This window comes from Coregonus lavaretus, assembly GCF_964263955.1.
Source record: "Coregonus lavaretus genome assembly, chromosome: 8".
Taxonomy (NCBI): Eukaryota; Metazoa; Chordata; class Actinopteri; order Salmoniformes; family Salmonidae; genus Coregonus; species Coregonus lavaretus.
The window spans coordinates 30,059,562-30,085,099 of NC_139995.1; the positions used below are offsets into that span (position 1 = coordinate 30,059,562).

Consider the following 25,538-nt stretch of genomic DNA (forward strand, 5'->3'; position numbering starts at 1 on the left):
AACGTTTTACCTTAAAAAATAAATGTGAAGAAAAAGTTGTTGAGAAATTAGAGGATAAACCTAGAAAAACATTTAAAAAAATTAATGGAATGAAAAAACATGTTTTGTATTCTCCTCCTGACATTTGACTTCAATGACTCCTGACTTTGCGACATTGAGCTTTGCTGTTCCTTCAGTGTCCTATAGCATCTCATTCCTGTCTTTACATTGAAATCTCCTGTATTTCTAGTCTTTCCTCACAACCATCCTACCTTTTCACTCTCCCTCATTTACCTCTTATTTCCCTTAATTTTACCAAACTACCTCACCCCCCCACTCCCTGTGTAGAACCTCTCTGTCCCATCCCCTTTCCCCCTTATCCCCTCTCTCACCATCTCTCCCCCTAGTCCCGGTTTTCCCAGAGTTCATTCTGGCCGGCACCACCATTCCGGCCAAGGGGGAGGAGGACTTCCTCACGCTGGCCGCCTCCCGGCTCAGCCGTAGGAGACGTGTCATCGGGGCAGGAGTGGGCGTGGCCATGGTGCTGGTGCTGCTGGTCGCCATCCCCTTATTGGTTCACACCACCAAAGGGGGGGCGTCTGGAGGCGGGAGCACCCATTATGAGATGCTCGGCAGCTGCAAGATGGTGTGCGACTCTTTCACCCCCCCACAGGGCAGCCATGAGCTGACCGCTGTCTCCCCCCAACCCCCAGACTTCACAGGGAGAAGGGGCAAGTCTGGGTTTCGTGGGAGCCCTGGACTCCCTGGCCCCCCAGGCCCCAGAGGTCCCCAAGGAGAACCAGGCAAGCCAGGCCCCCCTGGTCCCCCTGGCCCTGGCCCAGGGGGCTACGTCCCCTCCTTCTACAGCCCCAAGATCGCCTTCTACGCAGGCCTCCGCAAACAGCATGAAGGGAGTGAGGTGTTGAGGTTTGACGACGTGGTGACCAATGTAGGGAACTACTATGAACCCAGTACTGGCAAGTTCACCTGCCCCCTACCTGGCATCTACTTCTTCACCTACCATGTCCTGATGAGGGGCGGAGATGGGACCAGCATGTGGGCCGACCTAAAAAAGAATGGACAGGTGAGACAGAGAGGTGTGTGTGTGTGCGTGTGTATGAGGAGCTAGACAGATGAGCACACAATTAATCCTACACTAAAAGTCAACAGTTCAGCTGATTTAGTCTAAGAATGCCTGATACACCTATTCCTTCTTGGATCACTTCTACTTCCATTATCCCATAATGTTTGTTTCTCCTTGTCAGAGGCCTCTCTGAAAAGGAGAAAGGGTTATAATCGGGTTGGAACCGAAATTATTTTCCAATGGTTTCGTTTCGAACATAACCCCTATTTCTTTCATTCTGTTCCAGTGTTCCAACCAGAAAATAATGTTCTGAACCGGTTTGAAACCAAAAAAGTTCATCTTTTTTTAAACCTATGAAATCAACATAGCTTTTTACAAAAATAGCTCCTTAATTTACTTCACCAATTAGCACAAATAGAGAAGCTATGGAAAGCGTAAGCTAGTTGTTTACATGTTTGATTGGTCAGATAAGTACAGGCGCGAGATGCAAATGAAATTTCACCGGTGGGGAGAGAGCGAGAGTTAGGGGTAAACATGGAGGGGGCTTGGCTTGAAGCACTGAATATCATTACATTTTTTTTTTCTTTTTTATTTCTTTAACCTTTATTTAACTAGGCAAGTCAGTTAAGAACAAATTCTTATTTACTACCAAAAGATAAAATGCCTCCTATATATAAATATAGGACCAAACACACATCACAACAAGAGAGACAACACAACACTACATAAAGAGAGACCTAAGACAACAACATAGCATGGCAGCAACACACGACAACACAGCAAGGTAGCAACCCAACATGAATACAACATGGTAGCAACACAACATGGCAGTAGCACAACATGGTAGCAGTACAAGACATGGTACAAACATTATTGGGCACAGACAACAGCACAAAGGGCAAGAAGGTAGAGACAACAATATATCACGCGAAGCAGCCACAACTGTCAGTAAGAGTGTCCATGATTGAGTCTTTGAATGAAGAGATGGAGATAAAACTGTCCAGTTTGAGTGTTTTTTGCAGCTTGTTCGCTACCTGCAGCGAACTGGAAAGAGGAGCGACATAGGGATGTGTGTGCTTTGAGGACCTTTAACAGAATGTGACTGGCAGAACGGGTGTTGTACGTGGAGGATGAGGGCTGCATTAGGTATCTCAGATAGGGGGGAGTGAGGCCTAAGAGGGTTTTGTAAATAAGCATCAACCAGTGGGTCTTGCGACGGGTATACAGAGATGACCAGTTTACAGAGGAGTATAGAGTGCAGTGATGTGTTGCGAACTGGACGTGAACTTGAATGTGTTTAGGCTATTACTAGCATTATAACTTCTCAGAATGATATACTAGACATTAGGAACAAAAAATAACATTATTAACCAGTTCTGAAGATTAGAAAATAACGGTTCTGTTCCGGAAGACTACAGATCTTTCCTAGCTACCCAGCCACATCACTCCGGCCAAACTGACGTTTCTTCTCCACGATGAGTCTGGATTTGCCTCCCTCCCCTATGATATCTAGAATGCTAACACATTCTGACCATTCTGATTGGTCCCAGAAACCGATTGGTAGGGTTAGGGCTGTGGCGGTCACGGAATTTCATCAGCCGGTGATTGTCAAGCAAATAACTGTCGGTCTCACGGTAATTGACCTTTTAATTAACATAAACACATTTAGCATCTCTTGGCTTCCACACATAGCCTACAAGCCACTGATGCAGACCTTTGGAACATCTACACTAACGATCAAAAGTTTTAGAACACCTACTCATTCAAGGGTTTTTCTTAATTTTTTACTATTTTCTACATTGTAGAGGGGGGGGGGGGGGGGGGGGCAATGATCATGAGAACGGTGAGGAATCAGCCCAGAACTACACGGGAGGATCTTGTCAATGATCTCAAGGCAGCTGGGACCATAGTCACCAAGAAAACAATTGGTAACACACTACGCCGTGAAGGACTGAAATCCTGCAGCGCCCGCAAGGTCCCACTGCTCAAGAAAGCACATATACAGGCTTGTCTGAAGTTTGCCAATGAACATCTGAATGATTCAGAGGAGAACTGGGTGAAAGTGTTGTGGTCAGATGAGACCAATATCAAGCTCTTTGGCATCAACTCAACTCACCATGTTTGGAGGAGGAGGAATGCTGCCTATGACCCCAAGAACACCATCCCCACCGTCAAACATGGAGGTGGAAACATTATGCTTTGGGGGTGTTTTTCTGCTAAGGAGACAGGACAACTTCACCGCATCAAAGGGACGATGGACGGGGTCATGTACCGTCAAATCTTGGGTGAGAACCTCCTTCCCTCAGCCAGGGCATTGAAAATGGGTCGTGGATGGGTATTCCAGCATGACCCAAAACACACGGCCAAGGCAACAAAGGAGTGGCTCAAGAAGAAGCACATTAAGGTCCTGGAGTGGCCTAGCCAGTCTCCAGACCTTAATCCCATAGAAATTCTGTGGAGGGAGCTGAAGGTTCGAGTTGCCAAACGTCAGCCTCGAAACCTTAATGACTTGGAGAAGATCTGCAAAGAGGAGTGGAACAAAATCCCTCCTGAGATGTGTGCAAACCTGGTGGCCAACTACAAGAAACGTCTGACCTCTGTGATTGCCAACAAGGGTTTTGCCACCAAGTACTAAGTAATGTTTTGCTGAGGGGTCAAATACTTATTTCCCTAATTAAAATGCAAATCAATTTATAACTTTTTTGACATGCATTTTTCTGGATTTTGTTGTTGTTATTCTGTCTCTCACTGTTCAAATGAACCTACCATTAAAATTATAGACTGATCATGTCTTTGTCAGTGGGCAAACTTACAAAATCAGCAGGGGATCAAATACTTTTTTCCCTCACTGTAGTTATGCACGCTCAAGTTTTCTGTTTTTTTGTCTTATTACTTGTTTGTTTCACAATAAAAAATATTTTGTATTTTCAAAGTGGTAGGCATGTTGTGTAAATGAAATTATACAAACCCCCCAAAAATCAATTTTAATTCCAGGTTGTAAGGCAACAAAATAGGAAAAAATACCAAGGGGTTGAATATTTTCGCAAGCCACTGGAATGCATTTCAATTAATGTGTGCCTATTTATATAATGAATATGAATTCGGAGGACAGGAATTATTAAATATTAAAGCATTAGACCAATCACTAAAAGCTTCAGTCATACAAAAGTTATAATTAAATCCGAACTGGTTCTCTAGCAAATTAATAAGATTGTCTCACCCCATGTTCAAGAATGGCCTTTTTCCCTTTATTCAGATTACAACCTATCACTTTAAGTTATTTGAAAAGGAAATCATCTCCCAAATATCACTATTTCTAAAACAAGCCATAGAAAGTTGGTTGCAATTTCAATTTAATCCTCCAGAAACGACAGAACAAATAATGCAACAAATATTGTGGTTAAACTCAAATATACTAATTGATAAAAAAAAAGGTATAATCTTTGTAAATTATATCATAGTTAGGACTGGTGGAGTTATGTCGCACATGCAGTTAAAAAAACATATGGAAATGTCTGCTCTACCCAAAATTACAACCAAATAATTGCAGCTTTACCGCAAAAATGGAAGAGGAAAGTGGAAAGGGGAAAAAGTAAGGAACTTGTCTGTCGTCCCTGCATTAAAGACCATAATTGGTTAAAGACAATTTGATAAATAAAAAAGTATACAAGTTATATTTGAGATTCTTCAAATAGCCACCCTTTGCCTTAACAGCTTTGCACACTCTTGGCATTCTCTCAACCAGCTTCACCTGGAATGCTTTTCCAACAGTCTTGAAGGAGGTCCCACATATGCAGAGCACTTGTTGGATGCTTTTCCTTCACTCTGCGGTCCGACTCATCCCAAATCAGAAGAACAGAATAGCATACTCTGAGTTGTCCTTATGTTAGGTCCTGATCTGGCTATGCCAAATGGCTGTGAGCTACACTAGTTCATTTAGCAGACAAGATTTGCTTAGAATTCCATTGCATTATTTTATATTATTTTATAGTATGAAGAATACAATTGAACAAAGCGGAATAAAATCGAAAGGACATTTTCTCCAAACAATTTGAGGGAGTACGCACATGCGGCTTTTTTGGGTTGAGTGGTTAACAAATAAATAGTTACTCCTGTATGCTTAATTTAGAGTTATTAATGTAACTTTAGTTGTTGTACAAAGGTTGGGCTATATGTTTTGATTTTTAATACATTGTAAGGCTGCATGATGCGACTCTAATGATGATTTGAAAAAAGTGTCTTGAAAGGCATGAGTTCTGCTTTGTTTTTTTTGCGCAGGCTGTACAGTCGTGGTCAAAAGTTTTGAGAATGACACAAATACTAATTTTCACAAAGTCTGCTGCCTCAGTTTTGATGATGGCAATTTGCATATACTCCAGAATGTCATAAAGAGTGATCAGATGAATTGCAATTAATTGCAAAGTCCCTCTTTGCCATGAAAATGAACTTCATCCCCAAAAAATATTTCCACTGCATTTCAGCCCTGCCACAAAAGGACCAGCTGCCATCATGTCAGTGATTCTCTCGTTAACACAGGTGAGAGTGTTGACGAGGACAAGGCTGGAGATCACTCTGTCATGCTGACTGAGTTAGAATAACAGGAGGGTGGTGCTTGAAATCATTGTTCTTCCTCTGTTAACCATGGTTACATGCAAGGAAACACGTGCTGTCATCATTGCTTTGCACAAAAAGGGCTTCACAGGCAAGGATATTGGTGCTAGTAAGATTGCACCTAAATCAACCATTTATCAAATCATCAAGAACTTCAAGGAGAGAGGTTCAATTGTTGTGAAGAAGGCGTCAGGGCGCCCAAGAAAGTCCAGCAAGCGCCAGGACCGTCTCCTAAAGTTGATTCAGCTGCGGGATCGGGGCACCACCAGTGCAGAGCTTGCTCAAGAATGGCAGCAGGCAGGTGTGAGTGCATCTGCACGCACAGTGAGGCGAAGACTTTTGGAGGATGGCCTGGTGTCAAGAAGGGCAGCAAAGAAGCCACTTCTCTCCAGGAAAAACATCAGGGACAGACTGATATTCTGCAAAAGGTGCAGGGATTGGACTGCTGAGGACTGGGGTAAAGTCATTTTCTCGGATGAATACCCTTTCCGATTGTTTGAGGCATCCGGAAAACACCTTGTCCGGAGAAGACAAGGTGAGCGCTACCATCAGTCCTGTGTCATGCCAACAGTAAAGCATCCTGAGACCATTCATGTGTGGGGTTGCTTCTCAGCCAAGGGAGTGGGCTCACTCACAAATTTGCCTAAGAACACAGCCATGAATAAAGAATGGTACCAACACATCCTCCGAGAGCAACTTCTCCCAACCATCCAAGAACAGTTTGGTGACGACCAATGCCTTTTCCAGCATGATGGAGCACCTTGCCATAAGGCAAAAGTGATAACTAAGTGGCTCGGGGAACAAAACATCGACATTTTGGGTCCATGGCCAGGAAACTCCCCAGACCTTAATCCCATTGAGATTTGTGGTCGATCCACAAACAAAAACCCACAAACTCCAAGCATTGATTATGCTAGAATGGGCTGCCATCAGTCAGGATGTGGCCCAGAAGTTAATTGACAGCATGCCAGGGCGGATTGCAGAGGTCTTGAAAAATAAGGGTCAACACTGCAAATATTGACTCTTTGCATAAACTTAATGTAATTGTCAGTAAAAGCCTTTGACACTTATGGAATGCTTGTAATTATACTTCAGTATACCATAGTAACATCTGAGAAAAATATTGCATAACACTGAAGCAGCGAACTTTGTGAAGACCAATACTTGTGTCATTCTCAACTTTTGACCACGACTGTACACACTTCATCAGTCTCTTATGCACAATTTGACAAGCACTTGATAATGCCTCGAATTTCACGGCGGCATGCCCTTTGTGTGGCCATAATACACCCTAAAAAAATCCTGGCCTTTTGCGGCCAATGGCCGTTGTGCCCTTGGCCCGGAGTGCTGCGTTGTGCCCTTCTCTCTGAGTGCTGCGGGCTCCGAAGCACCTCTCACTCACATGGCTCTCCATCACGTGATCGGGTCTTTCTCACAAGCTACAAGTGAAGACAGACACATCGGGGATGCAACTGTGTGTGTCCTTATCCAATTCCGAGGTGCATATTGAAGATATTGGAAGAAATGTACACATTTACTTTTCATCAGCCAACAAGATGAGTAAGCCTAACGAACAGCAAAAGCACTAGCCTATGTCAATCTACTATCCTCCATAGAACAAAAGTTGACCTATTCTGTGCGAGAAATAAATATTCCAAACATAGTCTGGGACAGTTGTGGGATGCGATTAATACAACCACTAGCATAAAAACCACTTTTTCTACGCAATGTGGCTGACGCAACAGATCAGAACGTTTAGCATAAAATGTTGATAAACTTGTAGGCTATTTCTTCACATTATAAGTACAGCAATGCGCACACGGCAGTAGGCTAATGTTCCATTAGCGGGAAAACACCATAATCAAAAGTGACCGTAAATGCGATTATGTATGTAATGGAGGACGCTTTTCCCGTGGTTCATTTTCATGCCAGCCAGGTAGGCTAAACTCCTGTTGTAAAGATAAGCAATGCGCTTAATATTAGGAAAGTTGAGAAATAAATATAGTAAGCCTAGCCTATAGAAAGCTGATGGGATCCTCCTCTTTTTAATAGAGGCACAATTGCATAGCCTATAGAAATGTTGCGCAAAATGAGCTCATGGGCTCTCATGAAGTGTTTGATTAGATTTTCGATAACATTTGCATTGATTTCAGAGTGATTAGAGGGACAATAGAATGCTGAGTACCAGGCAGTTAGCAAGTTTGGTAGCCTACTAATGACCATCAGCAGCATCAGAGCTTGGACAAGCCTAATTACCGTGACTAAACGGTCATGTGGAATTTGACTGCCTTCATGACTCGTGACCGCCGGTGTGGCGGTAATACGGTCACCGCAACAGCCCTAGGTTGGGCCAGACCCGGCCTACATGATGACGTTATCAACTTTGATACTCTGATTGGTTAGATTTCTTAGAGACTATCCAATCGCTGATTAATTTGCTTTGTACAACGGCCCTCATTTTGAGGTCACACAAACGACTTCTAGGATGGCAGATTCATACTGAATGTATGTAGCGATCGATAGAATGGAATTCAGGGTGAGTCGTCAGGCACCTACAGATCACTTTCATTACCGGTTCTGTTTCCATTCCTTGAACAATTTAATCATTTTCCGGTTTTCGGTTCTGTTCCCTGAACCGATTCCAACCTCTGGTTATAATAGGTATTTTGGAGTTGTGTGCATATGTGTCTTCATGCTCAGTTTTACACAAGTATACTCAGAGTATTATTGTTTAAACATGAAGGGACAGAGAAGTGGAACGCTTACATATCCCAATCAACTAAAAAGTATAAACCTTTAACACTAACCATTTATCTATAGCTAGGCCGAATGATGTGGGTTGAATGTTGCCATTTGGTATTCTATTGTTGGTAAGATGGTGGGATGGCCATAAACAACAATGGCATGTTTGAAGGATGAATTAGCAAAGCAATCTAGATTAAACATAAAAATGTTAAACATTTTTATGCAGACAGAGTAGAATGAGAATAAAGTAACTCATCCAACATTTGTATAAGAACAAGTAAGCCCTCACTTAATAATTCAACAATCAATTTTCTCTGGATATCATCAAAAGGCTTAAAAAAAAAGTTCCCCAAAGATATAGTGAATTGCTCCTGGAGGACACAGAGAAAATGAAGGCCTGAAGTACAGTCAGAAAGACCTGAACGGCAAACTGCACACACCAAACTGGAATGGAACGGAAGACAAAAAGTGTAACACTTTGCCAGTTTCTACCTCCTGATTTGGGCAGCAGGAGAGAGAGAGAGAGTGACAGCTATGCGATCAAGAGGATAACGGTCCTCCGCATTTCTGTGGAGTGACGCCAAAACGCAACAGCTGGCTACTGTCCTCTGAGGATCTCCGGCTTTAACATTAATAAATAAACAAGCAAAAAATTAAAAATTAAAAGCCCCAAAAAAGCCTTGAAAGTTTCCCATCTGGAGATGACAAGCTTGAGGAATTAAACCCTGACTCTATTGAGGTTTCATTTTGATGTGTGTGGTGCGGAACAGAAGAGCTACACCGAGGGATTACCATAGAGGAACAGAATAAGACTCACTTTGCATTGTTACCAGCCAAGTCAAATTAGCCTGAGTGTTTGATGAAACACTGGTGGTTGATTTCTTTACACATAATTTACAAGCTGTATAGTCAGGCAGTGGTGTGTTGCTGAGTCGACAGTGACCCTGATATCTACTGCTTATTCATGACAGATTGGTAGGCATCAACAACTTGAACCAATCCGTCATAAAATCTTTATAAAACTGTCTTCAGGGGAAATGCTGAGTTGAATATTTCTTACCCTTTATAAATTAGTACAAACAATTATATGTAAGTGTAACTAACCTTTCTTCATCAGATAATTTTCACTGGGTTGAATGTATACCCCCAACTAAGGAGCTCAAGTCCAGTCAAGCCCTTATCCACAATAGCCATAAAGGAAGGATGTTAGGGGTTTCGCATGGTGCTCTGGTCAAATTTCAAATGTTGGCCTTACTGTAATACTGTATCTCAATCGTCTAACCATCTCCCTGTAAAAATAGGCAGAGTACATGTTATCTCCATGATATAAATGTTACCTACCCAATTGGTGTTGGAATGGATGAGTCCAGTTCAGGCACATATTTAAATGATAACATATATCATAAGTTACCATTCATTTTGTTTCCTTGGATCCTGTACCACCCTGGCCTTCGCCCAGCTTCCCCAATACACCCATAACACATGCTTTTTATTTGACCAGGTCTATTAAGAGGTAGATTCCGCTCTGCCTCCCCGCTCATTGATTTGACAGGGTGTGAATAAAGTGCACAGTAAAGAAGACAGATAGGAAAATGCCAGGTATAATTGGGAGACCTGGTTTGTCGCGTGCTGTCCTGAAATTGTCATTCCTGTCCTGTACCGGTGTTAAATCATTCATGGCCTTTAGATGAGACCCCCCCCCCCCCCTTGCCCATTAATTATCTTTTCCATCAACTAAATTATTTAAGCCAATTCAGTGCCCATCCCCCTTTCACAGGCCCACTCTGCAATGAATAGACAAGAGCTCTTATAGGGGAGCTAACTTATGGGATCAATTACAAAAACACAACCCTGGGAGAACATTTCTTAGCCAACGCTAGAGACTAACGGATCAACATCAAAGTTACAGCAAGGAGTACCAATATCAATGTCAATGTTTGGTATTTGCGGTGTGTAGGCATACTGTTTGGATTGTGTCAGAAATCAAAACATTTGATTTGTCCGTTGTTGCTCCCCCTCCCATGTCCCATTTTAGTTGTTGTACCTGTCCTTCTGAGTATCCAGTCAATAACTCTACTTTTAAACAAGGCAACAGTAAACATGTCGTCCCCCACGAAAATCCGTTATGGATTGACAAAGTGAAAACAGGTTTTTTGACATTTTTGCAAAAAATATATACCTTATTTACATAAGTATTCAGACCCTTTGCTATGAGACTCAAAATTGAGCTCAGGTGCATCCTGTTTCCATTGATCATCCTTGAGATGTGTCTACAACTTGATTGGAGTCCACCTGTGGTAAATTCAATTGATTGGACATGATTTGGAAAGGTACTCACCTGTCTATATAAGGTCCCACAGTTGACAGTGCATGTCAGAGCAAAGACCAAGCCATGAGGTCGAAGGAATTGTCCGTAGAGCTCCTAAACAGGATTTTGTTGAGGCACAGATCTGGGGAAGGATACCAAAATATTTCTGCAGCATTGAAGGTCCCCAAGAACACAGTGGCCTCCATCATTCTTAAATGGAAGAAGTTTGGAACCACCAAGACTCTTCCTAGAGCTGGCCGCTCGGCCAAACTGAGCAATCGGGGGAGAAGGGCCTTGGTCAGGGAGGTGACCAAGAACCCGATGGTCACGCTGACAGAGTTCCAGAGTTCCTCTGTGGAGATAGGAGAACCTTCCAGAAGGACAACCATCTCTGCAGCACTCCACCAATCAGGCCTTTATGGTAGAGTGGCCAGATGGAAGCCACTCCTCAGTAAAAGGCACATGACAGCCCGCTTGGAGTTTGCCAAAAGGCACCTAAAGGACTCAGACCATGAGAAAGAAAATTCTCTGGTCTGATAAAACCAAGATTGAATTATTTGGCCTGAATGCCATCCCTACGGTGAAGCATGGTGGTGGCAGCATCATGCTGTGGGGATGTTTTTCAGCGGCAGGGACTGGGAGACTAGTCAGGATCGAGGGAAAGATGAACGGAGCGAAGTACAGAGAGATCCTTGATGAAAACCTGCTCAGGATCTCAGACTGGGGTGAAGGTTCACCTCCCAACAGGACAACTACCCTAAGCACACAGCCAAGACAACGCAGAAGTAGCTTCGGGACAAGTCTCTGAATGTCCTTGAGTGGCCCAGCCAGAGCCCGGACTTGAACCCGATTGAACATCTCCAGAAAGTCCTGAAATAGTTGTGCAGCGACGCTCCCCATCCAACCTGACAGAGCTTGAGAGGATATGCAGAGAAGAATGGGAGAAACTCCCCAAATAAAGAAGTGCCAGGCTTGTAGTGTCATACCCAAGAAGACTCTAGGCTGTAATCGCTGCCAAAGGTGCTTCAACAAAGTACTGAGTAAAGGGTCTGAATACTTATGTAAATGTCATATTTGCACAAATTTCTAACAACCTGTTTTTGCTTTGTGTGTACATTGATGAGGATAAAAAAAAACAATTTAATCAATTTTAGAATAAGGCTGTGACGTAACAAAATGTGGAAGAAGTCAAGGGGTCTGAATACTGTCCGAATACACTGTACCTTCATGACTTTAGGTCAATCGGGGTGAGGGGGTGGCCTTTCAAAGTTAGCGTTTTCAATCTCTTGTTATAGCGTCACCATCTGGCCAATCAGTGTAATTTTGTAAATAACGGCTCTCCATGGCAAGATGCATGATTCACCCAAGTTTCATTAAAATCGGGCCAGTGGTGTCTGAGATATCGCGTGGGTTAGCTAGACTCATATCCCTGAGCCTGTGTGCCAAATTTCATCACTCTGAAATCCCTTTCATACTTAGACGTTTTTCCGCCAACTTTACCATACCGGCAACTTTTTTCCGCCTTTTTCTTATATCTGAAAGGTATTGCCGGTATGAAAGCTAAAACTTGTATTTCCACCTAATGACCTAGTAATCATTTCAGTAAACTTCTGCCTATGGCTTAGTATGAAACGTAGCTGTAATGCCTAGGCGGCATTGGCACGCACTACGCTCTTAAACCCTTGATGGTTGCTAGGCAGCGCCAGTTAATAACCATCCTCCTGCCAGTTTGAAACTTTGTGAGGCATGTCACTTCTCCCATCTCTTCGCATATCCCACCAAGCATGCACTGTTTTCTTAACAACAACTGGATGGAGCCATAAAGAATTACTGTGGGAATAAATATCACTGAATGACGAAAATATTGTAAGAAAGTAGGCTAATGCAATTGAAGGCATGTATCAAATGGTTGTTTACTGAAACTCCCAAAGTTATCCAATCATTGTAATACATTTGAAGCAATAGCCTACCCGCGTGTGGTCAATTAGTCTTGATAAATCAATCGATGTCAGATTTTTGTTTTCACTGAATCTCTGTTTGGATATTGGATAGGCTACAATTAGGCTGGGGAAATGTTAGCTAAGTTGAGGTGAGTGCTGCTCATGGTCATCTTGTCTAGTTGGCTCATTTATTAGAACATTTTGCCAGCATGTGGATTATTTTGCTCTTCACTCGCAGTCGCTTAGAATCCTAGGCCTACTCCTGACCAAAAGCCTGTGACTTCACTGATTTGTCTCAATCAATGTGATTTTGTTTAACTGAATCTCCATCTATAGGCTATTTGGCTAAGTGGTTTCTGGCTGTGCAAATAAGTGGAGGTGGTATAGCTCATCTATTCGTTTGCTCATCGATCACTGATCAGAAACATTTAGCATGCAATAATGTAGCCCGAATCAAGTGTAGGCCTATTATTTTGCTCGATCGCATATAGGCAACTCCAAAAGCCTGCAGAGGTTATGAAAGATGAACACGAGACTGAAATGCTTTTGAAAATAGGATTGCTATTATTTTCTAGCGGTATCATGATGAAGATATTCTCAATGTAAGACCCTACGCCTGCACCCTAACAAAGTGGAGTGAGGGTAGGAAAGAGATTAAATGTTTGGGCTCTGTTTCAAAATATCACTTTTTTATAAGACAGTGGTTTCACAGTGTTCACGGGAGGTAAAAAATTTGTATGCAGGCAAGAATGTGGTACAAATGGGCCTGTTTGTAAGGGGGTCATACAAACATGGCCCAATTTATTTTTACAGCCAAAATACAGTAAATCCTTTGTGAAAGCAGTAAGAGTCAAACAGATTAAGCGATATAAACACGTGCCCGTTATAGCGCCACCGTGTGGTCGATATGAATGTTCTTGCATATGTTGAGTCTTGACAGTGTTTGCAACATGTGTATGTTACAATACGAATATCCTTGACTGATTTATATGCATTTATGTGCCAGACCACCCCCATGTAATTGTTTATTGGTCAATAGCGTCCGTGTTGTTTTAGGCACTAATATGGAAAATATTGACGTGAGAGAACTTTGTCCATAGATGCCACATGTTAAGTTTTGTGCAGATCGGTCATACCGTGCCAAAAGAGTAGCGTTTTAAGTGTTTTTCACAAAATTCTAAATGGTGGAAAATCCATCATGGCAGACCTAATGGGTCCCTGAGGCATATTTGTTCCTTGTGAGGAGGGGGACCTATGTACCGAATTACATGACTTTAGGTCAATCGGGGTGAGGGGTGTGGCCTTTCAAAGTTAGCATATTCAATTTCTTGTTATAGCGCCACCATCTGACTAATTTAGTAAATAACGGATCTCTATGGCAAGATGCATAATTCTTCCAAGTTTCATCAAAATCGGGCCAGGGGTGTCTGAGATATCGCATGTGACTAACGTACGAATGTACTAACGGACGGAGACAGATTCACAGTTCCCTCCCCGATTTCATTGTGGGAGAGAATTATTATGTACTGTAAGTGTAATTTACATTGACTATAACTCAAAAGGCAGATCTAGGTTGTGCGTTTAAATTGTGTCATATTGACACAGAGATACAGTTTATCCACAGCACATCAAAGGGAGGTGGGATTAAGACAGCTGGGGGAGAGATGCCTGTAAAGGGAGGCAGGCTGCAGACAAGTGGGGCGACAGAGAGATCAAGAGAGGAGAGAAAGATGGTTGGATAAACAGAGGAGAGCGGGCATAGGGGGATGAGAGACACAGCTACAGCAAGGCCAACATGAGAGGGCAGGATCAGATCAACATAAAGAAGCCAGATGAGGAGGGATAGAATGAACGAAAGAGGGGAGATGGAGTGAAAGAGAACAAGGCCAGTGTAAGGACAGAAAGGTGGAAGAAGTTAATTGAATCAAATACATTATTGACAGTCGTAGATCTCTGAATATCTGATATTGCTAAATAGATAATGAATCCTTCACGTGTTCCTTGACATCTTGTCCAGTGTACCTATTAGACAGCTATGATTAGGAGGGAAATTATGTCTGATCCTCACAACTGACAAGCCTGCATACCCTACTGAGCCGTCAGATCTCCACTCTCCATGTTTCTTAAGCCACAAAATGATTTTTGTTAAAGCAAGTGACCTTTCCTATGAATTTATAATTTACAACCAATATAGATTTTGCCCTTTGCGATGATGAGCTGGGAGTGGGATTATCATCAATATTTATAGCCGGGGCATGGGTTGGTCATTTTGGGAGTGTCTAGGCCCATCCCCCACGTTGGCCGCATATTTCTTCTATGACTAATAGATTATGATGAGTCCAGTGCAGTGTTTAAAGAGCTGCTGCTAACCCATTTAGACCCAACATGTCTGCTCAGAAGCATTGTGCCACCTGTGACTCCATGTCCCCATTACAGGACTGTGGCATTTGGTTTGATTTGACCTATTGGAAAAAGAAACCTGGAGGACACACCAAGCACTAATTAAGCCCAACACAACATTGGAACCGCTGCCCTGATTCCTGCTTCACACGGCGCAGCTCTTTGCACTTCTCACAGAGGACATACAACTGGAGAGTTAGAGTGTATTTTCCATTCAGTTGGATAGTGCAGTGTCAATGTAGGACATATACAAATGGTTATACTATTTTGATACGAAAACACAGTCATGTTCACTTCAGAATGGATCCGGTCCAACATCGACTCAATTAGCTCATTAATTAATGATGCTAGTAGCTAGTAGCTTATTTGTGGGCGACTGTGTGACACGTGTGAAGCGCTGGATCTTATTTAGTGAGCCTGACGTGTCCGCTGTCAGGATTAGTAGCTACTAATTACTGTGGGTTTCAGTGGAGGTGTTAGTTTAGAACAGCCTTCCAGATACTGTCTGCTAATTAATGACTACAGTTGTTTTACCTTTCCCTTGTCATCCAGCTTTTGTAAGACATACAGGTGGCTTTGAAACTGCAACAGCAAAGTTTTGATATAAGTGCATTTTCATTACTCTTCCTAGGAAATGTACGTGTATTGTATAACCATAAAAAACATAACTTTTGCATTACAGCCCCTACGTTTTATAGTAGGGCACATTTTCCAAGCGATGGTTATTTTCATCATGTACTGTTTCCTAAGTCAGGGTTGCAGGGAGCTTAGTGGTTAGAGCATGGATGGGCAACATTGATGGGGTTGGGGGCCACAAAAAATCTGAGCTCATCATGATGGGCCGCAGTGGCTCGCTGGTCTGCGTACCCACATCCATACCCACACATGCATTCAGAGCCGGCCCTTGCCTTTTTGGGGGCCCTAAGTGAAGTTTTGTTGGGGGGGCACCCCCCACCTTCTGAGTTAAACATTTTAGCAGGCCCCCTCTTGACAGCAGAGAGAAACATTGAAGTTTTAGTCAATTTCCAGCAAGATTTTGCAATTTTATAACTAATATCATGCAATTGCAATTATACTTGTTTTGCCATGGAGCGGATAGAAAGATTTGCAGTTTTACAGCTCATTTCCTGCAATTCATAGGGTGGAGAGAGATGTTTGCCGTTTTTAATATGATATCTGAGTGAGAGTGACTAAAAAAATCAATGGGGGGTGGCTGAGAGTGACTAAAAGTCAATGGGGGGCCCCCTGGTCAGTAATTCGACAATGATTACTAGAAGTTTAGATAGCTGGCTAGACTAACTTACCAATCTAAAAAATTTTAGCTGACATGGGCTAATTGATTGACTGTCAGTGACTGACATAACAAGAGAAAAACTGCTGATGCGCAACCAAATTTCGAAATTGCACCTTGTGTATTCTACTATTCTAACTCTCAACAGTAAGTTGAGACCCCGGGGGAAAAAAATTGATCCACGGGCCTACAAAAGGGGACCACCAGTTGCCCATCCCTAAATTGGAGCGTTGGGCTAGTAACTGAATGCCCAAGCCGATAAGGTGAAAAATCTGTTGATATGCCCTTGAGCAAGGCACTTAACCCTAATTGCTCCATTGATAATGTCTCATTTCCAATTCACACATACATGTGTGAATTAGGACAAATATAAGCACCCCCCTTATTATTATTATTATTAGGTCAGTACACCAAAAATGCAGTTTTGCCGTCTCTCTCTCTCTCTCTCTCTCTCTCTCTCTCTCTCTCTCTCTCTCTCTCTCTCTCTCTCACACACACACAACCATTATACTGTATATGTCCATTCATTTCTCTAATTATCACTGAGGCCTTTACACAGTGCAGACTAATAGGCCTCCCTTCTCTTCCTTTTTCTGTCTTTTGTTTCATCTTTGTTTTCCTTCTCATTTTGCCTCCCACTCCTTCAAAAGTTCATCCCAAAGGTTGGGCTTTCTCATTGAGGAGTGTTCAAATGTCAGGATTTGTTTGATAAAGACCATTTCCTGTGTAAGGGGGATACAGAACATTTAGCCCTTAGAGATCATGGAAATGTATATGACATTATATATAACATTTGCAAGAATAGACAGTAAAGGCTAAAAGTATGGAATTACCCATGACTCATTGTATTATATAATGAGGGAACTAAAGTTAGCCAATGAAGAATTTCTCGCCACCATGACAGCTTGATCACTTTGTGAAAATGTCAGCAGTGTGAGATGTCTTAGGATTGGCTCAACATGTGAAGGAAATGTTTAATCAGTCACGTGATGTTTGCGTGACCTAACCACACACATAGGTGGCATTGTAATCAGATGATATGGAGGATAAAACGCTGGTTAGCAAGGCCCAAGAAAATGTGTCTGCGTGCATGCATGCTTGTGTGTCTGCCTTCCTGCGTGCTTGTATTGGTAAATATCGCAATAATTCCAATATTAATATTTTCCAAATTGTCAATAGGGGCCAGTCACTGACTAAGTGGCACATTACTTAATGTCATTGCGCAACCTTTGGCTGCTTCATAGTTGATGCTCTGCAGGTAGAGCTGTCTGTAGCTGAAACCCTTTTATATCCAATTAAACTGTCTCCACGATTGGAACATTCCAGGCCAGCGCCAATTAGAGACTTTCTAATCAACATCTTGACACCTTAGGTCCAGAGTGTCATGGCAATATATTAGCATTTAGCATGACAATTAGGGGTCAGACTCACACGGCTGCTAAAAGGCTTCCACAACCACCACCCTAATATATATATATATATATATATATATATATATATATATATATATATATATATATATATATATATATATATAGAGAGAGAGAGAGAGAGAGAGAGAGAGAGAGAGAGAGAGAGAGAGAGAGAGAGAGAGAGAGAGAGAGAGAGAGAGAGAGAGAGAGAGAGAGAGAGAGAGAGAGAGAGAGAGAGAGAGAGAGAGAGAGAGGAGAGAGAGGAGAGAGAGAGAGAGAGAGAGAGAGAGAGAGAGAGAGAGAGAGAGAGAGAGAGAGAGAGAGAGAGAGAGAGAGGAGAGAGAGAGAGAGGAGAGAGAGAGAGAGAGAGAGAGAGGAGAGAGAGAGAGAGGAGAGAGAGAGAGAGAGAGAGAGAGAGAGAGAGAGAATATTGTATAAACTGGATATTTCCATCAGTCCTCCATACCCCTGCCTCTTTTCCCATATATATATATAGTGGTCCCACAGGTGAGTTTAAGAGACCCCTCTAAATCGTCTCGCTCCGCTCTGAGAGGTCTGTACATCACGGTGAATGAATCCTGTCAGTTTTATTACCAGAGGAGCAGGGCACCACTGCAAAACACCAAAATAACAGAGTCTACACAGACTCCCACCTCCCAAGTCTCATTCCTGCCCTCCAGAAATAGGTTTGCTTGATCAGTTTGTTATCCAACAGGCTCCCTCCCTCCCCATCACTCCAGCCCCCTCCAGTTTGGCTCCCCTCACCCCGGTCTTGTGCTTAGACTGTTAAAGTGACACGCAGCTGCTCTCTCCTATGTGCTCTCATTCTAAATCTCTCTCACTTCCACTCTCTCTCCACTCTCACGTCTCTCTCCTCTATTTTCTCTTTACCCGATTCCCTCTTTCCCCTGTACTTGCTTCTACTTCTCTTCCTCCTGTTCTCCACGGCCTCTCTGCCTCCACCTCCCGCTCTCCTCTTTGTGTGTCTTTAGCTCCCTCTCTCCATCTCTCTCTCTCTCTCTCTCTCTCTCTCTCTCTCTCTCCCGCCCCTATTTAATGGTGCCCCTAATGAAAAGTGGAGGCGGTGTATCCTTCCTGTCGTCCCACGGGCCCTCGCTCTCCCCAGCAGCAGCTCAAGTCGGCACGGCATTTGGCCAACAGACAGAAATGTACTCCCTTGTCGATATCAATCTCCACTGCAGTTGACAATATTCCTGATTTGCCTTTCTCTATTTCACATTCCCACTGCACCCCCCTCCTCACCTCTTAAAGGAAACAAGGTTTCATTTTGATAGTTACTACGAGACCAAATTGAGACTCACTGCTCTGGTTCTCTCTGACTGCTCCTCCTGTTTCTGTCGGCCTCCTGGCTTAACAATATAATGGTAATGAAATCTTTGAAATTATGATTCATATTGACTTTTTTGCCACTACATAGTCATTTGATTTGAGCTTGTGGACTCAAAAACAGAACCATCTTTCATCTGTAATTGGTAGCCTATGCTCTATTCATTTACACAAATTACTCTTTGCTGTTTGACCATGCAATTACTTTAGAGTTGAAGGTAACATCATAAATAACACTGTATAATCATGTATTCTCTTTTTCATATATTGGTTTCACCAACATTGTTTTAAAATGTTATACCATGAAGCTTCATTGTTGGTCAGAATTGCTGTTGGGCCACTAGGTTATATAGGAAGTACAATGCAACCATACATTAATCATAAACATGACACATTAAATGTCAGCGACGGCATATATTTTCTGCTGTCTGAGCCTTGGTGAAGTAATGTCCCCTATGGATCCATGCCAGAAGAGTCATAAATAACCAGGCCTCCTTATCACTAGCAAATATAATTAGCTGAATGACATGTTTAAAGGGTCATTGGAGGGAGGAGATGTAAACACCAGCACTGTCACAGCCCTTCTTATGACTCTTTAACATATGGGCTATTCAATTAGACAGAACGCTCATGGCATTTGCCCTTGAATTCAAGAGTGTGCAGTGTCATAGGTTAAATAAAAGCTGGCCAATTGCTCTGAAAGCTTGAAAATTGGTTCTGTGAAAGTTCCCAGAGCACATTTTGTTAGGTTGCGGCAAATGTTCTCATAACACAAAAACTGTCCAGTTGTGCTGATGATTATACAATGTTTGTATAAAACATTCACCTGATGTTCCAAGTAAGTTCCCAGAATGTTGTTCTCATATTTTGTTGTGGTAGTATGTTCAAAAAACATTACTTGGACATTGTGTTATTACATTACCTGGAAACCGAATGAGAACTTTGGGGGAATGTTCTGTGGTGGTTGTTAGATGTTATGCACACATTTTAGTGAATGTTAGAACATTCCAAGGATATATAATTTAATAAATTTTCTGAAGAAAAAAAACGTTCTTATCAAAACAGTTACAGTTCATATAAGGAAATCAGTAAATTGAAATAAATAAATTAGGCGCTAAACTATGGATTTCACATGACTGGGTTAGAGCCGTGGATCAGAAAACCAGTCAGTATCTGGTGTGACCACTATTTGCCTCATGCAGCACGACACATCTCCTTCACATAGAGTTGATCAGGCTGTTGATTGTGGCCTGTGGAAAGTTGTTCCACTCCTCTTCAATGGCTGTGCGAAGTTGCTGGATATTGACAGCAACTGGAACACACTGTCATACATGTTGATCCAGAACATCCCAAACATGCTCAATGGGTGACATGTCTGGTGAGTACGGTATCTCTGTGCATTCAAATTGCCATCGATAAAATGCAATCATGTTCGTTGTCTGTAGCTTATGCCTGCCCATACTATAACCCCACCGCCATCATGGGGCACTCTGTTCACAACGTTGACATCAGCAAACTGCTCGCCCACACAACGCCATACACGTGGTCTGCGGTTGTGAGGCCGGTTGGACATACAGTCAGCATGCCAATTGCACGCTCCCTCAACTTGAGACATCTGTGGCTTTGTGTTGTATGACAAAACTGCACATTTTAAAGTGGCCTTTTATTGTCCCCAGAACAAGGTGCATCTGTATAATGATCATGCTGTTTAATCAGCTTCTTGATATGCCACACCTATCAGGTGGATGGATTATCTTGGCAAAGGAGAAATGCTCACTAACAGGGATGTGCACAATATTTGAGAGAAATAAGCTTTTGTGCGTATGGAACATTTCTGGGATCATTTATTTCAGCTCATGAAACCATGGGACCAACACTTTACATGTTGCGTTTATATTTTTGTTCAGTATATATCAAATTGCCTCTGAAATAAATTGGCCGACACCATTTTTCTGTTAGTTTTTTTGCCATTGTCGGCCGATACTGATATGGCAATATATCGTCTGATACCATTAAACAATATACAATCAGTTTATTAGGTACACCCATCTAGTACCGGGTCAGACCCCGCTTTGCCTCCAGAACAGCCTGAATTCTTCAGGGCATGGAAACGTTGCTCAATTGGTATCAAGGGATCTAACGTGTGCCAGGAAAACATTCCCCACAACATTACACCACCGCCACCAGCCTGTACCGTTGACACCTGTACCGTTGATACTGATTAGACAATATATCGTCCGATACCTAAATGACGATATATCATGACATCCCTACTGACTAGCTTTGGTTCGTAGTTGTATTGCTAACACAATTCTACACAGATTTCCCACCTGTGAAACAGGAATGACCAAGTGCTACCAAGAGAAAATGACAGATGAATAATTGAAAGGATGTCCATCCAGGCAGGCAAATACCAAACTGAATACTAACCTTAACCCTAAACCACAACAACCCATAAACTGCCTATACATCTACAGAAAAATATTCTCCTGGAAACGTTCTCCTCCTTGTCCGCCCCTCAAAACAACTCAGAGAATGTCAGGGGATTAATGCCACTCAACCATGTAAACAGATGTTGGGACCGACTGCAAGTCAGCCTCTCTGCTCACATACAAAAACCACACAACAGATCCTCCTCAAGGGAGTCATTCATTCCTCTCAGAGAGAGGTAGTCTATAGAAGATCGCAAAATATCTTTATAGATGCAATTCCTTTATATACTGAACAAAAATATAGATGCAACAATTTCAAAGATTTTACTGAGTTACAGTTCATATAAGGAAATCAGTCAATTTGGGAGTGGGGGGGGGGGGGGGGGGGCTGGTGGAGGGGGTCCCGGGAGACCTGCCACAGCAGCGCGCCGTTAATCAATCCGATTTAGAGCGGACAGTGACACGCTTAGCCGCCTCTCCCGCCAACACTGCCATGGCGGGGGAAGAAACTGTGAGCGTGACCTGCATCTCATTCTGGGGAAAGAACGAAAAAAGATGGATAGATGGGTCCAGAATGAAGAGATAGTGAGGGGGAGTGGACGGAGGAAGGATGATGGAGTAGATGTTAGATGGAGAGGGAGAGACACAACAATTAATGGAGTGATGTGAGCTGAATTAAAAACAAAAGGAATGTATCGATTAATTTAAGTCTTCAGGAAGAAGAGAAAAGGCCCAAGCAACAAGCTGTACATGGAAACAGATAGCCTGGCTATAAGACTATGGGAAACGAATGAGTTAAATGTTTGATATGTGCAAAAATAACTCATTATTGCCAACAAGTTTGTGGAGAAATGGTTAGTTTAGTCTCGCCTGAAAGGTTGAGATGATGGAACATATCCTCAGCCAGGCCTAAACCCTGGGAGAGAGACAAGGATGGAGTGAGGGTATCAGATTTGCAATCATTAATATGGATGCGCTAGTGTATTTTCTTTTACCAGGATTAAATGGATCCCATGCTTGAGCAGTTGGCTATTTATCTGGTGATGGTACTATTCATTATAAGCAGCTTTAGTTATCAGGCCTACAAACCTACAATTAATAAATGGCACAACTTAAGATGTAGTGCAACTCATTACAGGCCATTTGTGTACAAAGAATGTGTATACCATGAGAAGTGTGTTTTCCTGTGTTACAGTGGGAGAAAAAAGTATTTAGTCAGCCACCAATTGTGCAAGTTCTCCCACTTAAAAAGATGAGAGAGGCCTGTAATTTTCATCATAGGTACACGTCAACTATGACAGACAAAATGAGAATTTTTTTTCCAGAAAATCACATTGTAGGATTTTTAATGAATTTATTTGCAAATTATGGTGGAAAATAAGTATTTGGTCAATAACAAAAGTTTCTCAATACTTTGTTATATACCCTTTGTTGGCAATGACACAGGTCAAACGTTTTCAGGTCAAACGTTTTCTGTAAGTCTTCACAAGGTTTTCACACACTGTTGCTGGTATTTTGGCCCATTCCTCCATGCAGATCTCCTCTAGAGCAGATGTTTTGGGGCTGTCGCTGGGCAACACACTTTCAACTCCCTCCAAAGATTTTCTATGGGGTTGAGATCTGGAGACTGGCTAGGCCACTCCAGGACCTTGAAATGCTTCTTATGAAGCCACTCCTTCGTTGCCCGGGCGGTGTGTTTGGGATCATTGTCATGCTGAAAGACCCAGCCACATTTCATCTTCAATGCCCTTGCTGATGGAAGGAGGTTTTCACTCAAAATCTCACGATACATGGCCCCATTCATTCTTTCCTTTACACGGATCAGTCGTCCTGGTCCCTTTGCAGAAAAACAGCCCCAAAGCATGATGTTTCCACCCCCATGCTTCACAGTAGGTATGGTGTTCTTTGGATGCAAGTCAGCATTCTTTGTCCTCCAAACACGACGAGTTGAGTTTTTACCACAAAGTTCTATTTTGGTTTCATCTGACCATATGACATTCTCCCAATCCTCTTCTGGATCATCCAAATGCACTCTAGCAAACTTCAGACGGGCCTGGACATGTACTGGCTTAAGCAGGGGGACACGTCTGGCACTGCAGGATTTGAGTCCCTGGCGGCGTAGTGTGTTACTGATGGTAGGCTTTGTTACTTTGGTCCCAGCTCTCTGCAGGTCATTCACTAGGTCCCCCCGTGTGGTTCTGGGATTTTTGCTCACCGTTCTTGTGATCATTTTGACCCCACAGGGTGAGATCTTGCGTGGAGCCCCAGATCGAGGGAGATTATCAGTGGTCTTGTATGTCTTCCATTTCCTAATAATTGCTCCCACAGTTGATTTCTTCAAACCAAGCTGCTTACCTATTGCAGATTCAGTCTTCCCAGCCTGGTGCAGGTCTACAATTTTGTTTCTGGTGTCCTTTGACAGCTCTTTGGTCTTGGCCATAGTGGAGTTTGGAGTGTGACTGTTTGAGGTTGTGGACAGGTGTCTTTTATACTGATAACAAGTTCAAACAGGTGCCATTAATACAGGTAACGAGTGGAGGACAGAGGAGCCTCTTAAAGAAGAAGTTACAGGTCTGTGAGAGACAGAAATCTTGCTTGTTTGTAGGTGACCAAATACTTATTTTCCACCATAATTTGCAAATAAATTCATTAAAAATCCTACAATGTGATTTTCTGGAGAAAAAAAATCTCCATTTGTCTGTCATAGTTGACATGTACCTATGATGAAAATTACAGGCCTCTCTCATATTTTTAAGTGGGAGAACTTGCACAATTGGTGGCTGACTAAATACTTTTTTTCCCCACTGTATACCATGTATGATGAATATAAATGGAATATACTTTTATCATTTTCTGAGGCATATAAATGCATGACTGGTGAGAGTTTCTAAAGTACTATACTGAACAAAAATATAAACGCAACATGCAACAATTTCAGATTTTGAGATTGACACTCTGGTGAAGCATATCTTCCCTGACCCCAACTAAACCATCTAGGAGGCGATCTCTATAATTGTCCCACTGCAACAGGTTGCTGAACATCCCATTAAATCGATTTAGTGCAAGTTTGTGTTCTCAATGGAGGTTCTGGGTCAAAGGTCAATGCACAGCTCATCTATTTGGAGCGATACATGCCCATTGGACAGCAAGGCCTCTGTACTGATGACATTATACCAAGACCCCTGAGTGAAGGAGGAAATCATATTAAATGGCTCAGTGAGAGAGAATAGAGAGGGAGATGGGAGGAGAGCGAGAGAGATGGAGAGATAATTGATTAATAGAAAGGGAAGATTGGTGAGGGAAGCTGAGAGAAAGAGAGAGGTGAAAATAAAGGAAATTATCACCAAGAGGATTTGGTGATATGTACAGTATATACATATATACCTTCTTCTGGGCTATTACCAGTGAATATTTATGATTTATAGTATATGTGTGTTGGGGGAGATGATGCCATCTTGGAAAGGTAGTTGTAAATTAACATGAGCTAACCTCAGTCTATGCAGGTATCCTAGCGGTTAAGAGCGTTGGGCCAGTAACTGAAAGGTTCAGCTTTCAATCACCCACGTGGGTATACTGTATACTCCTAAAAACCATTGAGGAGATGGGAGAGGCAGGACTTTCTATGCAGACGCTTGTTGACACGCGCGAGCAGTTTGGATGAAATGATTGAATAACATGTATGTGTAAAAACAAATGTTTTTGTGTAAAAACAAATGTTTTTGTGGTCAGCATGTTAGTCACTTTCTGCAACCTACCCCCCCTCTGTCTCTCTCTCACTCTGTTTCTCTCTCTCTCTGTGTCTCTCTCAGGTGAGGGCCAGTGCCATAGCCCAGGATGCTGATCTGAACTATGACTATGCCTCTAACAGTGTCATCCTGCACCTGGACGTGGGGGACGAGGTGTGCGTGCAGCTCGACGGGGGCAAAGTTCATGGAGGAAACACCAACAAATACAGCACCTTCTCTGGCTTCCTCATCTACCCCGACTGA

General features: G+C 42.6%; 1 protein-coding gene across 1 annotated transcript; it reads left to right on the top strand.

The window, feature by feature from the left end:
* Positions 1 to 517: 517 nt before the first annotated feature.
* Positions 518 to 25,538, top strand: LOC311133345 (complement C1q-like protein 4; the record flags this gene model as incomplete). The annotated part of the gene is made up of 2 exons (XM_084166846.1): positions 518 to 1,063; positions 25,359 to 25,538. 2 exons carry the CDS (start codon positions 518 to 520, stop codon positions 25,536 to 25,538), a joined length of 726 nt encoding a protein of 241 aa, XP_084022972.1.